The following is a 13681-nucleotide window of genomic DNA, read 5'->3' as shown; positions in this document are numbered from 1 at the left end:
GGGCTTTTTAACAATTAATTATTTCAACAATATATGATTTGATCACAATATGATTCTATTGAAAGATACATTAATTGAATCAACACACAGCAGCCTTCCGTTTTAATTTGTTGTTGATATACCCACCTTGATTGCAGTTGGACTTGCCATTTCTCTCTCTATCTGTGTCTGTGTGATCCTTCAAGAGTTGCTGTGTGACTTTATCACTCTGCAGACGTGTGGACGATGCCTCTTTCCCCATAGTGTGCAGACTGAGCTTTGCATCTCCTTTCTCCAACTCCAACCTCCTGATCTTCTCCTGGAGATTCCTCAGGCCAGATAGGATCTCTACACATGGAGATATAACAGGACATGGTGCACATGGGGATATATTGAACATATTCAGAGCAGGAGTATAGTAGTTGTGTTGTAATCAGATATTATTTTAAAGTTTGGGTGCAAGAATAGCAATGTAGGATCGATAGAGGGAGGGTCACGTGAAAGAATGAATAGATGTCGGTGCAACTGAGACATCCAAGTAGTGTGGCTTCATGTTACACATGCTGTAACCATGGAGCCCTGAAATACCTGAATGGAAACTTTGTAAAAGGGAAAACAACACACACACATACTAAAGTTACCTGTACAGTTGGTCTCTGGGAATGCCTTGATGGGTGATGGTGGTCGACATGAAAGATATGTGCGTGTATGGGGTGTGTGATGCACACGTTTGCTGATGAAGGGACGGTGGGCAGGATACTCTCTGTAGGATGGGAGTGACATGATGTCAGATACTACTCCTCTGGGTGCTGGAGGTGGACAGAGCTCCTGCAGGAAAAGAGGGGCTAAATGTTGACAAGCATCCACAATAGCTGGCAAATATTGTAGATTTCTGCAGTATATTTTCAATGAGGGATAGTTCTATATTGCAGTGAGAGTAGCATAAATAAATAGACAATAGGGAAGTAAATATGAGCTCAAACTTGTATTGTCATGCTCCAGCTTCCACAAAAACTACAATATGATTTTGCCCTGCTCAAGTCAAATATATTGCACATTGACACTTCAGCACACTTTCTAGTTCTGCAACATCAGCTGGACTGAGTTGTAGCAACTGCTGCTAGGTTACTTTTATAGTCCATGATCCATCTACCTCACCATAAACGGTGGCTCACAGTTTTAACGCTTCATTATAAGAGTATTTAAAATGAGTGTTAAGTGTAGTAACGATAAAGCTACCTTCTCCCGCGTAGCTTCAGCACCGAGTGTTTTTGACAGCGTCTCCATTGAAATGCAGCCAATCCACTTCCTCTCGCTGTCGCTGATGCAAGCCACGTAGTAAAATATCTAGTTTAAATTATAGTTAAAGGCAAAACAAATGCATAACGAGTAACAGCCTGCTAGCTAAACGCAGATTATATGGCTGCCAGTGCTAATATGGGTTGGGAAAATAAAACATCACTTGACAGGCAACACAATCCAGGGTTTCTGATGGGTGTCAATGATTTATATACCAGCTCGGTCCGTCAGATGCTGAACATCCGTTATTATTGAGAGAAGGTCAGACCGGCGCGACCTGAGTAGTAAAACAAACGCTCTTATTTGCTTACCCGAAGTGTAGTTTTTCAACAGCGGAGATTCTGCATTTGAGAACGGTGATCATTTCAAATGAAACTACAATAACCATTAGGCATCTGTTGGAGGCGGGGACAGGGTTTGCAGCAAGACTTCCCGGGATTTTCCGGCATGTTTACAGGCTCATGAGGAGGTGGGTTACAAAAAGTGTTTCTTACACGTTGTACACATTACATTGAGAGCTGGCACTCGTAAGTTCTCTAGGAAAAGTGAAAGCTAACGTAAACTTGACTTACTATATTGCTGTTAGCTACGATTTTACTATATGATAATTAGCTAGCTAGCTATCTCAGAGTATAACACAATCATGTCTGACTGTAAATCGTATCGTAAAGTGAATAGTCGGTGAGCACGATGTAAACATCACAAGTATGCGTATTCTGTATTACTTCTCAGGAAAAGCTGATGGTTTGTTAATTATTCATTACTTACCTTATCACTGTGACATCAATGGAATGTATATGATCTCCTTAAAAATCAACATATTATTTGCACAAATAATACTTGTGATATTGTTGTAGCATGCCTAAAATGTGTCTTAGAATATTTTTTATTTTGCATGTGTGTTTTCTGCAGAAGGAACCTTTAGCTGACAGCCTTTCAACAGTGATATCTCATCTCCCACATCACCATGTCCTCAGAGAGCACCTTGTGAGTTTGTTAAACTTTGCCTAAACAAATATATGGAGATTTTGCTGGCTTTTGAAAAGGTGTGCCGATGAACAAACAATCTATGAGCTGTGTGTTGTAATGATTGTACGTGTGTATTTCTTTTTACTAGGGATGATGAGGATACTTTTAAGATCCTTATTGCTACAGATATTCACCTCGGTTACCTCGAGAAGGATGCTATCCGTGGCAATGACTCTTTTAACACACTGGAAGAAATCTTAAAATCTGCCAAGACAAATCAGGTACATACAAGAGTTGATAGATGTGTATATGACTCAACATTACATCAGATTATTTTATATCTCAGACAAATAGCCCTAAAAAAGTCCACCTGTTTTCAAAGCACACTGCTCATTCCTACTCCTTTGTTTGCCTGCAGGTAGATTTCATCCTGCTGGGTGGTGATTTGTTCCATGAGAACAAGCCGTCACGACGATGCCTCCACACCTGCATCACAATGCTTAGACGATACTGCATGGGAGACAAACCCATAAACTTCAACATTCTCAGTGACCAGAAGGTCAACTTTAACACAACCCAGTCAGTACTGCTTCGTTTGAAAGATAATTTTATCAAAACCCTGTATTCTAGTTACATTAACGTTGTTATATGTGTGTTTAAGTTTTCCATGGGTTAACTATCAGGATGAAAACCTGAACATCTCTATTCCTGCGTTCAGCATTCACGGTAATCATGATGACCCAACTGGGGTGAGTTTTGTGTCCAGCATTAATAGTAAACAATTATTTGACATAAGACGTGAACATTTGGGTGTATTTTTTGTTGTACCCATTTAAACTTGTTTGTTTTATTTTCACTTTATTTCCCTCAAGGCTGAAGGCTTGTGTGCGTTGGATCTGATAAGTGCGTCTGGTCTTGTCAATCACTTTGGTCATTCCCATTCAGTGGAAAAGATAGAGATTAGTCCCATCCTCATGCAGAAAGGAATCACCAAGCTAGCCCTATTTGGTCTTGGTAAGTGTTTGTAATATGTATCATGGTGGACTAGTAATATATACACCTCATGTCGTCTATTTCTGTGTTCTTCAAACATTATTGAAATTATTCATGTTTTGGTCTTAATTATGTATAATTGTGTGTGTAGGCTCTATCCCAGATGAGCGCTTGTACAGGATGTTCGTTAACAAACAGGTAACAATGCTTCGCCCCAAAGAAGACCAAGATGAGTGGTTTAATCTCTTCACCATCCACCAGAACAGGTGTGTGCATGTGTATGTGGTTGGAAGGTTTCAATCAGAGCAAAAAGCTATACATCTTAGAATAACCACAGAAAAAGTCACAGTATTACAGATGTTGTACATATCGCTTACTTTAAATCTGTAACGTAGCACTTTGTGATAATGCAGGATTTGTGTGGTAAGAAAAAGCTATTTTTAAGAAGGTGAAAATATGTAGGCTTTCATTCATTTCGTTTTCCTTTACTGTATTATCTCTCAAATAAAATACCTGTTAGTGGTTTAAGTATTAAAACAGCATTCTTTTCCTATATTACTTTACATCGTGTTTTTTTCTTCTTCTGTGTCTTCTGTAGGAGTAAGCATGGTCCCACTAACTACATCCCTGAGCAGTTCCTGGATGACTTTATTGACTTGGTGGTGTGGGGCCACGAGCATGAGTGTTTGATTGCTCCAACCAGGAATGAACAGCAGCTCTTCTATGTGACACAGCCTGGCAGCTCTGTAGCCACCTCTCTGTCCCCTGGAGAGGCAGCCAAGAAGTACACATGAATACACACAGAAACACACTTACTGGATAGTATACTCTCAATGTGTATAAGAACAATGAAGTAACCATGACACTCTGTTTGTGTGGCTCTAGACACATAGGGCTGCTGAGGGTGAAGGGTCGTAAGATGAACATGCAAAAGATCCCCCTCGACACGGTGCGTCAGTTCTTCATCCAAGACGTGGTGCTGGCTGACTACCAAGACATCTTTACACCGGACACACCCCAGGTCACAAAGAAGGTGGAGGACTTGTGCTATGCAAAGGTAACCCTAAAAGTCACCAACAAATGTACAGAACCAGCTCTTACTCTAATTTCCCCTCATGTGTCGTCTTATAATATTCTTTCTGTCATTTGGTAGGTCACAGAGATGTTGGAACAAGCAGAAAGAGAGAGGCTTGGTTGTCCGCTCACACCAGAGAAACCTCTTATTCGTCTGAGGGTAAGATGGACACTCTTGCAAAGTGTACGCACACATTCCTATTGCAGTACACACAAATGCATCATCTTCACTGCCTTCCTCAGGTGGACTACAGCGGAGGCTTTGAGGCGTTCAACACTTCTCGCTTCAGTCAGAAGTTTGTGGACCGCGTTGCCAACCCAAAAGACGTCATCCACTTTCTCAGACGCCGTGAACAGAAGGAGGATAACAAAGGTCTGACACACACACAGCTGTGGATCTACAGTACACACCAGCGGCTCCCAACCTGTGGGCATTGCAAGTGGGCCGCCAAATAATTTGCAAAACATTATGATTTGTGTGGAAACATTTACATTTTTTATTTTATTAAACCTTCTTTCCTTTCTCTTTCTTGATCCTCCGTAGCAACGGTCATTGCGGTCCTTAACAGCGGTCTGTACTACTGGATTAACAACGTGTCACATGTTCTGAATTGACCAATCAGAACTTTATTTAGCTTCTGTATTGTTTATGGTTGAATGTAGGCCGCAAACATTTTTAGATTCTTAAGTGGGCCCTGAGTTGAAAACGGTTGGGAACCGCTGGTATACTGCATTCGTAGATGCAGAGTTTCGTAAATGTAACATGCTTTAATCTTTGTGCTTTTCAGATGAGGTCAATGTGGATTACGGCAAACTGTTAAAAACCACAGCAGTTGAGGGTCTGAGGGTGGAGGACCTGGTGAAACAGTACTTTGAGGCAACCGAACAGGTACTGCCACACATGGATTTACATTCACACACTTACAGGTTGCCATAACACTTTAATTTTCATCTACTTTTTCTCAGTATTCTTTAAAAAAAAGCGTGTGCTTATCTTCTCAGAACGTGCAGCTGTCCCTCCTCACCGAGCACGGCATGGGGAAGGCAATTAAGGAGTTTGTGGACAAAGATGAGAAAGACGCCATTGAGGAGCTGATCACCTACCAGTTAGAAAAGACACAGCGCCACCTCCAAGCCAGAGGAGTAACCACGGAGCAGGACATAGACCTGGAGGTGAGGGGTGGGGGCTTGCATAAGAATTAGGGAAGGCTGAGGTGATGGTCTACGTCATTATAAGAGTGCTTGTTTTTTACATTTTCAGATCCAGCGATTCAGAGACTCCAAAAAGAACACCACCGAGGAAGAGAACGAAATCAAAGAAGTAAGTAAATATTTCACATAAGCCTAAAGTGTTGTGCTGACTGGTTGTGTTTAATTGTATGTGCTTTATCTCTCAGGTTATCAACAGAGCTAAAGCTCACCGTTTGGAGCGTGGGGAGATGCCTGTAGATATGTCGGTTGACCTTGCTTTGGAATCTGATGAAGACGCGGCCCCATTAGCTCCCCCAACGCGAGGCAGAGGGCGAGGAGCGAGGGGGCGGGGGAGCCGGGGAAGGGGCAGAGGTGAGTTGATGTGTTATCTGTCACAACCAAAGGCCCAGAGAGATTCACAGTACTAAATAGATGTTGTTAAAAATGTTTCATCAAGATTTTAGTCTCCAGAATGCCGACCAGACTCTATGTTTAAGGTCAATGGAGAAATATGCCTAATAACCAATGCTAATGCTCACAGTAGGTAATTGGAAAAGAAAATAATAGAGACCAGTTAATTAGAATGTTTATTTATGATGGATAGACTCAGCTGACATTGGAGGATACATGAGATATTGGCTAGTATGTTGGTTAACTAATACACAATCTAATAACTCTGACAGGTACAGGTATTACATATAACAAGAATAGCATTTTTAGAATGTTAAATTCAGCACAGACTATAATGAGTATCTATGGATTTGTAACGTTTGATAAAATAATCTAAGAATATGTGCTGGCGACTCACTTAAATTAACAACATAAGAACTGTTCAGTCACACCTTAAACTCCAGCAGAGGGAAGACAAAATGATTCAGACCATGTAGCACACTTTCTCTAGTGAACCTGGGTGTTCAAATTAGGGAAAAGTCCTCATTTAAAGATTTTTTTGGCAGGTCAGTTGCACACGAGATGTTTGTGTCTTCGGATTATCAACAAACAATTAAAACAATGCTCTTTAAATAGTATATACCTCTTAAATGAGACCGTAAAACAAATTACATTACATTTCATTTAGCTGACGCTTTTAGCCAAAGCGACTTACAATTACCAATTACAGGGACATTCTCCCTGGAGTAACTAAGGGCTAAGTGCCTTACTCAAGGGCACACAAAAGGGTGGTGTTCCTGGCGGGATTTGAACTCACAACCTTCCGATCTTCAGCCCACCTCACTACCCATTAGACCATCACTATCCCAAAGAAATCTGAATCATAACATTAATTATAAAGTGCAGTGCATCAGGAATCCTTGTCCATAAGTGTCTATCCGTCCATCCAGGTGCAGCTGCCTCCGAACCAAAGCCAGCTGGTCGGGGCCGTGCCCAGAAATCTTCAGCAGCAACCCAAAGCAGGAGTATTATGCAAGGTAGGGGCGTGTGAGATGTGTGTGTGAGTGTGATGATCTATAGAAAGAAAAACAAGTTCATATTCTGTAAACAACACTGATATGCCAAAACTAGGCATCACAGGAATCTTCTATACTTTTGGTAAAAAAAACTATAAATCAGTTTTCTTCTGTAATCCATTCCTCATCTTTCAATTCCTTCCTGGACTTCAACGTGTCTCTCTTCTTATTTTTCAGCATTTCAATCTCCATCCCAAAGATCATCTCGACCTGGAGCCAACAAATCCTATGCAGATGAAGTAAATGAATCCCTAGTTACACACACTCGTACAGTATGTCAACTGCATCATCCTCCAACTTTACTTCTCATTTGTGTTCTTCTCTAGGTGACCATCGAGGACTCAGATGAGGATATTCCTGTAATGAAAACAACCAGCGCTCCTCCAAGGTATCTACAATGTGCCAGTGGAATACATTAAGAAACCTGTACAGACACATAGCTGTTTATACTGCATTCACCTTCTCTGTCGCTAACTTCATATTTAAAAATGTGTGATGTGTTTTTGACTCGCATATTTTACCATGGCTTCTTCTCTTGCTCACCACAGACCAGCATCATCATCTTCATCTTTCACCAAGTTGAGCTCTCAGAGCCAGAGCCACTCAACTAAAGGAGTTGCATTTGACGACAGTGATGATGAGGAGGTAAGAAGAGATCAGAGAAGATTGTGTAGCCTGTATCATGAGTGCTGGGGTGCGTTTTGTAATGATGAAGAATGAATTTTGTAGGGATGCACCGAATATTCGGCCACCGAAAATTCGGCCACCGAAAATTATCGGCCGAAAATGGTTAAAAAGGCCCTTTCGGACGAAAAAATATCACCGAATGTCAGAGAACAGGGTTACGTTGATCATACTCCGCATATTTGTCCGGGTGTTCTGATTTCAAGTTGTGGAGTAATCCCGAAGTGGTGAAAGTCTTTGCAGTTACACCCCCTCGAGAAATGTCAGCTGAACACGTTTTACAAATCGCAATCCGCGCCTCTTTTTCAGATATTTTGAAATATCTCCAAGCAGCAGACATGTTGGCTGTGAGCCAGCCGCGAGCATGGTCGCGCGCCGTGCTTGTCGCCGCGTTTTGATTACGTCATCACAACAACACTGAGGTTACCTACTGTAACCCCAGCTTCTATGAGTAAATGCCTTCACCCTCTAAGGCTATCGCTATTGGGTAATCCCCCTGCGCCCCCGCGCAGCACTGAAACACTTGTAGTCCACGCCCACCCGCAAGGTGGGCCCCACCCTCGGGCCTCCTTCCGGTATAAATAGGAAGGTGGCCCGGCAATCTGCTTCAATACAAAATAACTTTTCTTCAGCTATTCGTAGAGCCAGTGGGGCCCCGCACTTAGAGGGCTGCGCCATTTACTCATAGAAGCTGGGGTTACAGTAGGTAACCTCAGTTCTATTTCGTATATGGCTTCGCCCTCTAAGGCTATCGCTATTGGGCTAAGGGCGAAGCATGATGTAGTCTGCGCCCCACTGGGTCCGCCCGACACTAGAAGCACAGACATACCTGCTCAATAACACCCCCCTGCCTGATGTGCCATGCGTAATGGCGCATCACCGTACCTGGAACATAGCAAAACATGCCTATCTTCCCGACGGGGTGAAGGCTGGGAACAATACATACCGGCCGCTGTGAGAAAGTAGAGACGAAAGTCCCACCTCGTCCTGCGATCATAGAAGGGGAACAGCAGCTCTCTGCGTGTCAGACAGGTAGGAGAGCGCCCAGCTGGATCCCTGACATCACTCACTCTGACCAGGCACTCCGTACAAAGTGTGTCAGAGGAAAAAGGAACATCCCTCCTATGAGAGGGGAAAAGGGCCGCTCTCCGCGTGCCGAGAGGCAGGAGAGAGGCGCACAGCTGGCTCCCTGACGTCCCTCACTCCGACAGGACACCCAGTACAGGGTGTGTCAGAGAGGAATGGGAGACATCCCTCAAATAAAATTGAATAAATGAACAGGGGGAAGACCAAGATGCAGCCGTGCAAATATCTTCCACTGACATTCCTCCGTGCAAAGCCGTGGAGGAGGAAATTCCTCTGGTGGAGTGCGCATTGACGTTCTCCGGGAGCTCCACCCCAGAGGAGACATGCCTGTGACACAGCCTCACACAACCTGTGTGACAGCCGCTGTGCAGACAGAGGTTGCCCGATCGAGCGCTCTCTATAATGCAGAAACAGGCGCTGAGAATGGCGCAAGGCAGCCGTGCGCGCCACATAGCAAAACAGCGCGCGCCACATAGCAAAACAGCGCGCGCACAGGACAGAGGAGATTTAGAAAAATAGCGGGGGTAAAAACCGCGCAAGAAGCTGTTCCTGGGATGAAAGGAGTGTTTCTTGTATCCCATGGAAGTGCTGGGGGGAGAGGCTTCTCTGTGAAGTGCCGTAATGGTCTTTCATGGTGACGAGCCACGCCATCGCCGCCGCTGCCCGTGAGGCAAAAGGGCTGCGAGGGAGTTTCCACACGCTGCCTTTCACTCCGTCTCTCCTCATGAGGCGCGTACACGCCCAGGGGATGAGAGGTGTGTGCATGCTGTCCACACGAGGCGTTATAACGGTGCTCGTGGGTTATTATGACCGTGTGTAGGAGGCATATCTGGAACAGAGGAATGCCGCGAGTTCTGCAGTTTATAAACCAATAGGTTAAAACAGCAGGCTTCTGCAGCGAATGAACCACCTCTGGAGTGTCCCCCTGTTGGAAGAGACCCAAGGGGATTATCAGGTGACCAGCTGACGCCAACGCCGAGCAGCTGCGTCACGGAGAGGGCTGTGTGGGTTGTGACACGCCGGAGGAGAGCTGTCAGTTCTTCCCCTCGCTGCCGCGAGAGTCGCGCTCTCATGCTGGCTGAGTTTAACTCCACTCCCAGATAAATGATTGTCTGAGAGGGAAGAGGACAGCTCTTCTTCCAATTTATTATGAAACCCAGGCTTTGACAGATGCGATACGAGATGTACCGTCTGTAAAGCGACTTCCTCTCTGGGGCGAGCCAGCAAATAGCAGGTCGTCCAGAGAAAAACCACACTCTCATCCCTCCTCTGTGTAGTGGCTCCAGCCTTCTCTACACAAATGCGAGGAGCCAGGAAATATCCGAACGGCAGACGATTGTCTGGTCTGATATTCCCTGAATGGAAAACGCAGGAATTTCCTGTGTTTCGGGATGATGGGTACGTGGAAGTATGCATCCTTCAGGTGGAAGTGAACCAGTCGTCCCGGTGAAAACATTCCAGCACCTGTTTGATCGTCAGCATGTGGAATACTGACAGATCGAGGATGTCTCATTCCCCCAGTCTTTTTTCGGGATTAGAAAAATAACGGGAGTGAAAACCCCTGATTTTCCTCCCTTTGAAGAACCCTGGAAATATCCTCTTTCAACAGGAGTTCCAGCAGTAGCTCGGATTGGAGCGCAAGACATAGCTTCTGGGATAACAGGAGTGTTTCCTGTATCCCATTGAACTGTGGGGGGGGGGGGGTGAGAGAGGCGAACTGCAGGATGTATCCTCTGCTGATCAGCCTGCTCATCCATCTGTCCATCAGACACACGCGCTGCCACTCTGAGAAACACTCTAAGAGCGGGCGCACGTGCTCGAGATGTTCTGTGGTCGTCATGGCAACGAGCCACGTCAGGGAGTCTCCACACGCTGCGTTTCACTCCGGCTCAGGTTAAAACCAGCAGGCTTCTTGCAGCGAGAACTGGCGCCGTGGCGCTGCGGGCGCTGCCGCTGGGGGCACTCAGCCTGGAATACTGCTCAGTCCCCCGTTCTGGCTTCTCTGTGATGCCATTGCCCTCGCCGCCACTGTGAGGCGAAAGGGCTGCGAGGAAGCCTCCACACGCTGCGTTTCACTCCGACTCTCATCATGAGGCGCGTACACGCTCAGGGGATGGATGGAGGTGTGTGCAGTGCTGCCCACATGAGGCGTTATAACGGCGCTCATGGGTTTATTAAGGCCGTGTGTACGAGGCGTATTTCGGACAGAGGAATGCCGCGAGCTCTGCAGGTTATTAACAGAGGTTAAAACGGGCAGGCTTCTGCAGCGAGCCCTGCTGGTAATCAACAGATTAGTGGCAGCCGGCTTAATTAGCGAGCTCTGCAGTTAATTAACCGATAGGTTAAAACCAGCAGGATTCTGCAACGAGCCCTGGCGCCGTGGCGCTGCGGGCGCTTCCGCTGGGGGCACTCAGCCTGGAATACTGCTCATTCCCCCGTTCTGGCTTCTCTGTGATGTGCTGTAATGGTCGTCATGGTGACGAGCCACGCCATTGCCCTCGCCGCCGCTGCCCGTGAGGCGAAAGGGCTGCGAGGAAACCTCCACACGCTGCGTTTCACTCCGGCTGTCATCATGAGGCGTGTACACGCTCAGGGGATGAGTGGAGGTGTGTGCAGTGCTGTCCCCATGAGGCGTTAAACCGGCGCTCATGGGTTATTATGACAGTGTGTAGGAGGCGTAACTCGGACGGAGGAATGCCGCGAGCTCTGCAGGTTTATTAACCGATAGGTTAAAACCAGCAGGCTTCTGCAGGGAGCCCTGCTGTCTACTTAATCAACAGATTAGTGGCAGCCGGCTTAATTACCGGCTCCACTTCCTCGGAGGCTCTCGCGGAGCAGACCAGGAGCGGGCGAGCTTCACTCCCCTTTGACTCGCCGCCGGGAGACCCTGTCTCTGGGGTGGCGGGGGAGCGGAGACGTGGGACGGAGCCCCTGCAGCCGCCGGGGCGGTTGCTGTGACCGTCTGTCCGCTTGCGGCCTCCTGTGGCCGGCGTGGATGCCGCGGCTGCTGCGGGCGTTGGTGCCGCTGTGGCAGATCAGCCGACTGGAGCCAGCTGTACATGCTGGCGAATGCCGTCCACCTGTTCCGCGGCCTTCTTCATTTACTCCACCATGGCGTGGAACTGGGGTCCGAACAGCCCGTCCGGGCTGATTGGAGTGTCCAGTAGCACTTTTCTGGCCGTCTCCGTAACAGACGCCGCCGCGTTGTGGTGACGGAGAGGGGGAAAGCATGTTCGGCCGCCAAGCTGGCACCCTGCTCCGACTCTGTCTCCCCCGTCCGGGGGAGAGGAGGGAGGGGAGAACCGAACGGTGAACCGTGGAGGGAGGCGGGGCAGGAGTTGCTTCGGACTCCTGCCCGGCACTCTGCCCCAGGGACACGAGGCCCCGTCCGCGGGCTCGTAAGCCTGGACGGGCCAATCGTCCTCCTCGGCCACAGCAGCAAGAGTGTCCGCTCTCCGCTTCCTGTCGCCCGAGGGGAGACGAGCGCAGTGCATGCTACCTGATGGTTTAGAGCCGCCTACGCGTGCTCTGACCCCCGGCAGGATTCGCATACTGCTTTTATCTCTGCAGGTCATAACTCATTATGAACCCAGAGCCACATGAGGGACAACCACGGACGCAGTTGTTGCTCATGATGATTCTCAATTGCTGTGCTTCAGTAACTGTGCTGGTTTGCTGAAAAAAAGAGGGAGCAGATTGCCGGGCCACCTTACTATTTATACCGGAAGGAGGCCCGAGGGTGGGGCCCACCTTGCGGGTGGGCGTGGACTACAAGTGTTTCAGTGCTACGCGGGGGCGCAGGGGGATTACCCAATAGCGATAGCCTTAGAGGGCGAAGCCATATACGAAATAGAACGTTAGGTTACCAAACTTATAGGTGCATTTGTTGTTGTTGAAGGCCTGGCTGTTACAGTCTTTATTTACATTATTTTGTTGCAGGCCTACTGGCCTAGATGTTTATGCAGTTTTAAAACACCTTGGCTTTGTTCTGAATGCACTTTGTTGTAGTTATCCTACAGAGAAAAGAAAATGCACTTGACTTGGAATGAATGTACTGTATGCATTCAAAAGTGCTGAATAAATGTTTTATGGACCCATAATAGTGATTATTATTTAAGTCAAGTTTTGCCATAATCATGTATTTTTCCATAATCAGGTAGCTGAACAACATTGGTAAAAAATGTATACATTACATATATATATATTTCTATTAATCATTTTCGGCATTCGTTTTTCGGCCAACTGTTTCCTATTTTCGGTATCGGTTTCGGCCAAGAATTTCCCATTCGGTGCACCCCTATAATTTTGTGTTACATGCTTAGCAAAAGCCATGTTGTATTAACGCACTGAAAATGTACTTAATTGTATCTGATTATCTTATTTTGGCAAATGTTTTAATCATTTTTCTTCTCCATTTCTTTTTTTTTATACAGGAGGACCCATTCAAAGGCCCCAGTCGTTCACGGAGATAACCATGCATGCATCTTATATGTACACTTGTTCATCTCTACATGCTAATTATCAAGTGAGCTGCTACAGAGTTGTTCTGAAGGACTTTAAAGTTCATGTTTCAATGTTCTCAGCACTCATTCTTTCTAACGTTGACTATTAATAATTTAATTGAACAGATACTGCAAGGATAAAACTATCCAATCAATCTGCTTTGGTGAAAGAGCTAGGCTAAATGCTATAGGGAGAAATGTGTTGATGGCTTTCAGACCAGACTTGCTATGCGTATTCTGCACTTGGGTTTTGCCATTAGGCCTTTGTAGTACTCTGATATTCAGGAAATTATAAATGTTTTTTCATACATAATCACCTTGTCCTCCTTTTTTATTCATTATGTTGTGTGTCTTTTTCATCATAGAAGTCATAGAAAAAATGTTCTAAAATAGTTTATCAAGCTATACAATTTGGTTATGTGAGAGTTCAGGCTAGTT

The 13681-nt window shown here is 46.0% G+C and overlaps 2 protein-coding genes across 5 annotated transcripts; one reads left to right on the top strand and one right to left on the bottom strand.

The window, feature by feature from the left end:
- Nucleotides 1–27: 27 nt before the first annotated feature.
- LOC307036145 (centrosomal protein of 57 kDa-like) lies at nt 28–1515 on the bottom strand. Its single transcript, XM_079676186.1, has 3 exons — nt 1219–1515; nt 621–807; nt 28–327 (listed from the first exon to the last, which is right to left on the bottom strand). Exons 1-3 carry the CDS (start codon nt 1264–1266, stop codon nt 80–82), a joined length of 483 nt encoding a protein of 160 aa, XP_079532312.1. The 5' UTR covers nt 1267–1515; the 3' UTR covers nt 28–79.
- Nucleotides 1516–1671: 156 nt separating this feature from the next.
- mre11a (MRE11 homolog A, double strand break repair nuclease) lies at nt 1672–13556 on the top strand. 4 transcript variants are annotated; one of them, XM_079676177.1, is made up of 20 exons: nt 1672–1747; nt 2191–2265; nt 2396–2528; nt 2666–2826; nt 2909–2996; nt 3120–3261; nt 3392–3506; nt 3839–4024; nt 4126–4297; nt 4394–4474; nt 4558–4687; nt 5103–5203; nt 5317–5487; nt 5576–5635; nt 5712–5877; nt 6846–6932; nt 7149–7210; nt 7298–7359; nt 7520–7616; nt 13175–13556. In XM_079676177.1, exons 2-20 carry the CDS (start codon nt 2246–2248, stop codon nt 13211–13213), a joined length of 2073 nt encoding a protein of 690 aa, XP_079532303.1. In that variant the 5' UTR covers nt 1672–1747; nt 2191–2245; the 3' UTR covers nt 13214–13556. The 4 variants fall into 4 exon arrangements, with proteins under 4 accessions (XP_079532303.1, XP_079532305.1, XP_079532304.1 ...); XM_079676179.1 differs by having other exon boundaries at nt 1718–1747; nt 2194–2265; XM_079676178.1 differs by having other exon boundaries at nt 1741–1805.
- The last annotated feature ends 125 nt before the right edge of the window (nt 13557–13681 follow it).

This window comes from Notothenia rossii (genome assembly GCF_949606895.1).
Source record: "Notothenia rossii genome assembly, chromosome: 4".
Classification (NCBI taxonomy): domain Eukaryota; kingdom Metazoa; phylum Chordata; class Actinopteri; order Perciformes; family Nototheniidae; genus Notothenia; species Notothenia rossii.
This window is presented reverse-complemented; position numbering and strand designations above follow the sequence as displayed.

Coding starts and splice junctions, on each gene's coding strand:
- LOC307036145 (XM_079676186.1), bottom strand. CDS start 1,266: ATGGAGACGCTGTCAAAAACACTCGGTGCTGAAGCTACGCGGGAGAAG. Junction 808..1,218: donor CTGAAGCTACGCGGGAGAAG/GTAGCTTTATCG, acceptor CTTTTCCTGCAG/GAGCTCTGTCCACCTCCAGC. Junction 328..620: donor CCCAGAGACCAACTGTACAG/GTAACTTTAGTA, acceptor CTCCATGTGTAG/AGATCCTATCTGGCCTGAGG.
- mre11a (XM_079676177.1), top strand. CDS start 2,246: ATGTCCTCAGAGAGCACCTT. Junction 2,266..2,395: donor ATGTCCTCAGAGAGCACCTT/GTGAGTTTGTTA, acceptor TCTTTTTACTAG/GGATGATGAGGATACTTTTA. Junction 4,688..5,102: donor ACAGAAGGAGGATAACAAAG/GTCTGACACACA, acceptor TGTGCTTTTCAG/ATGAGGTCAATGTGGATTAC.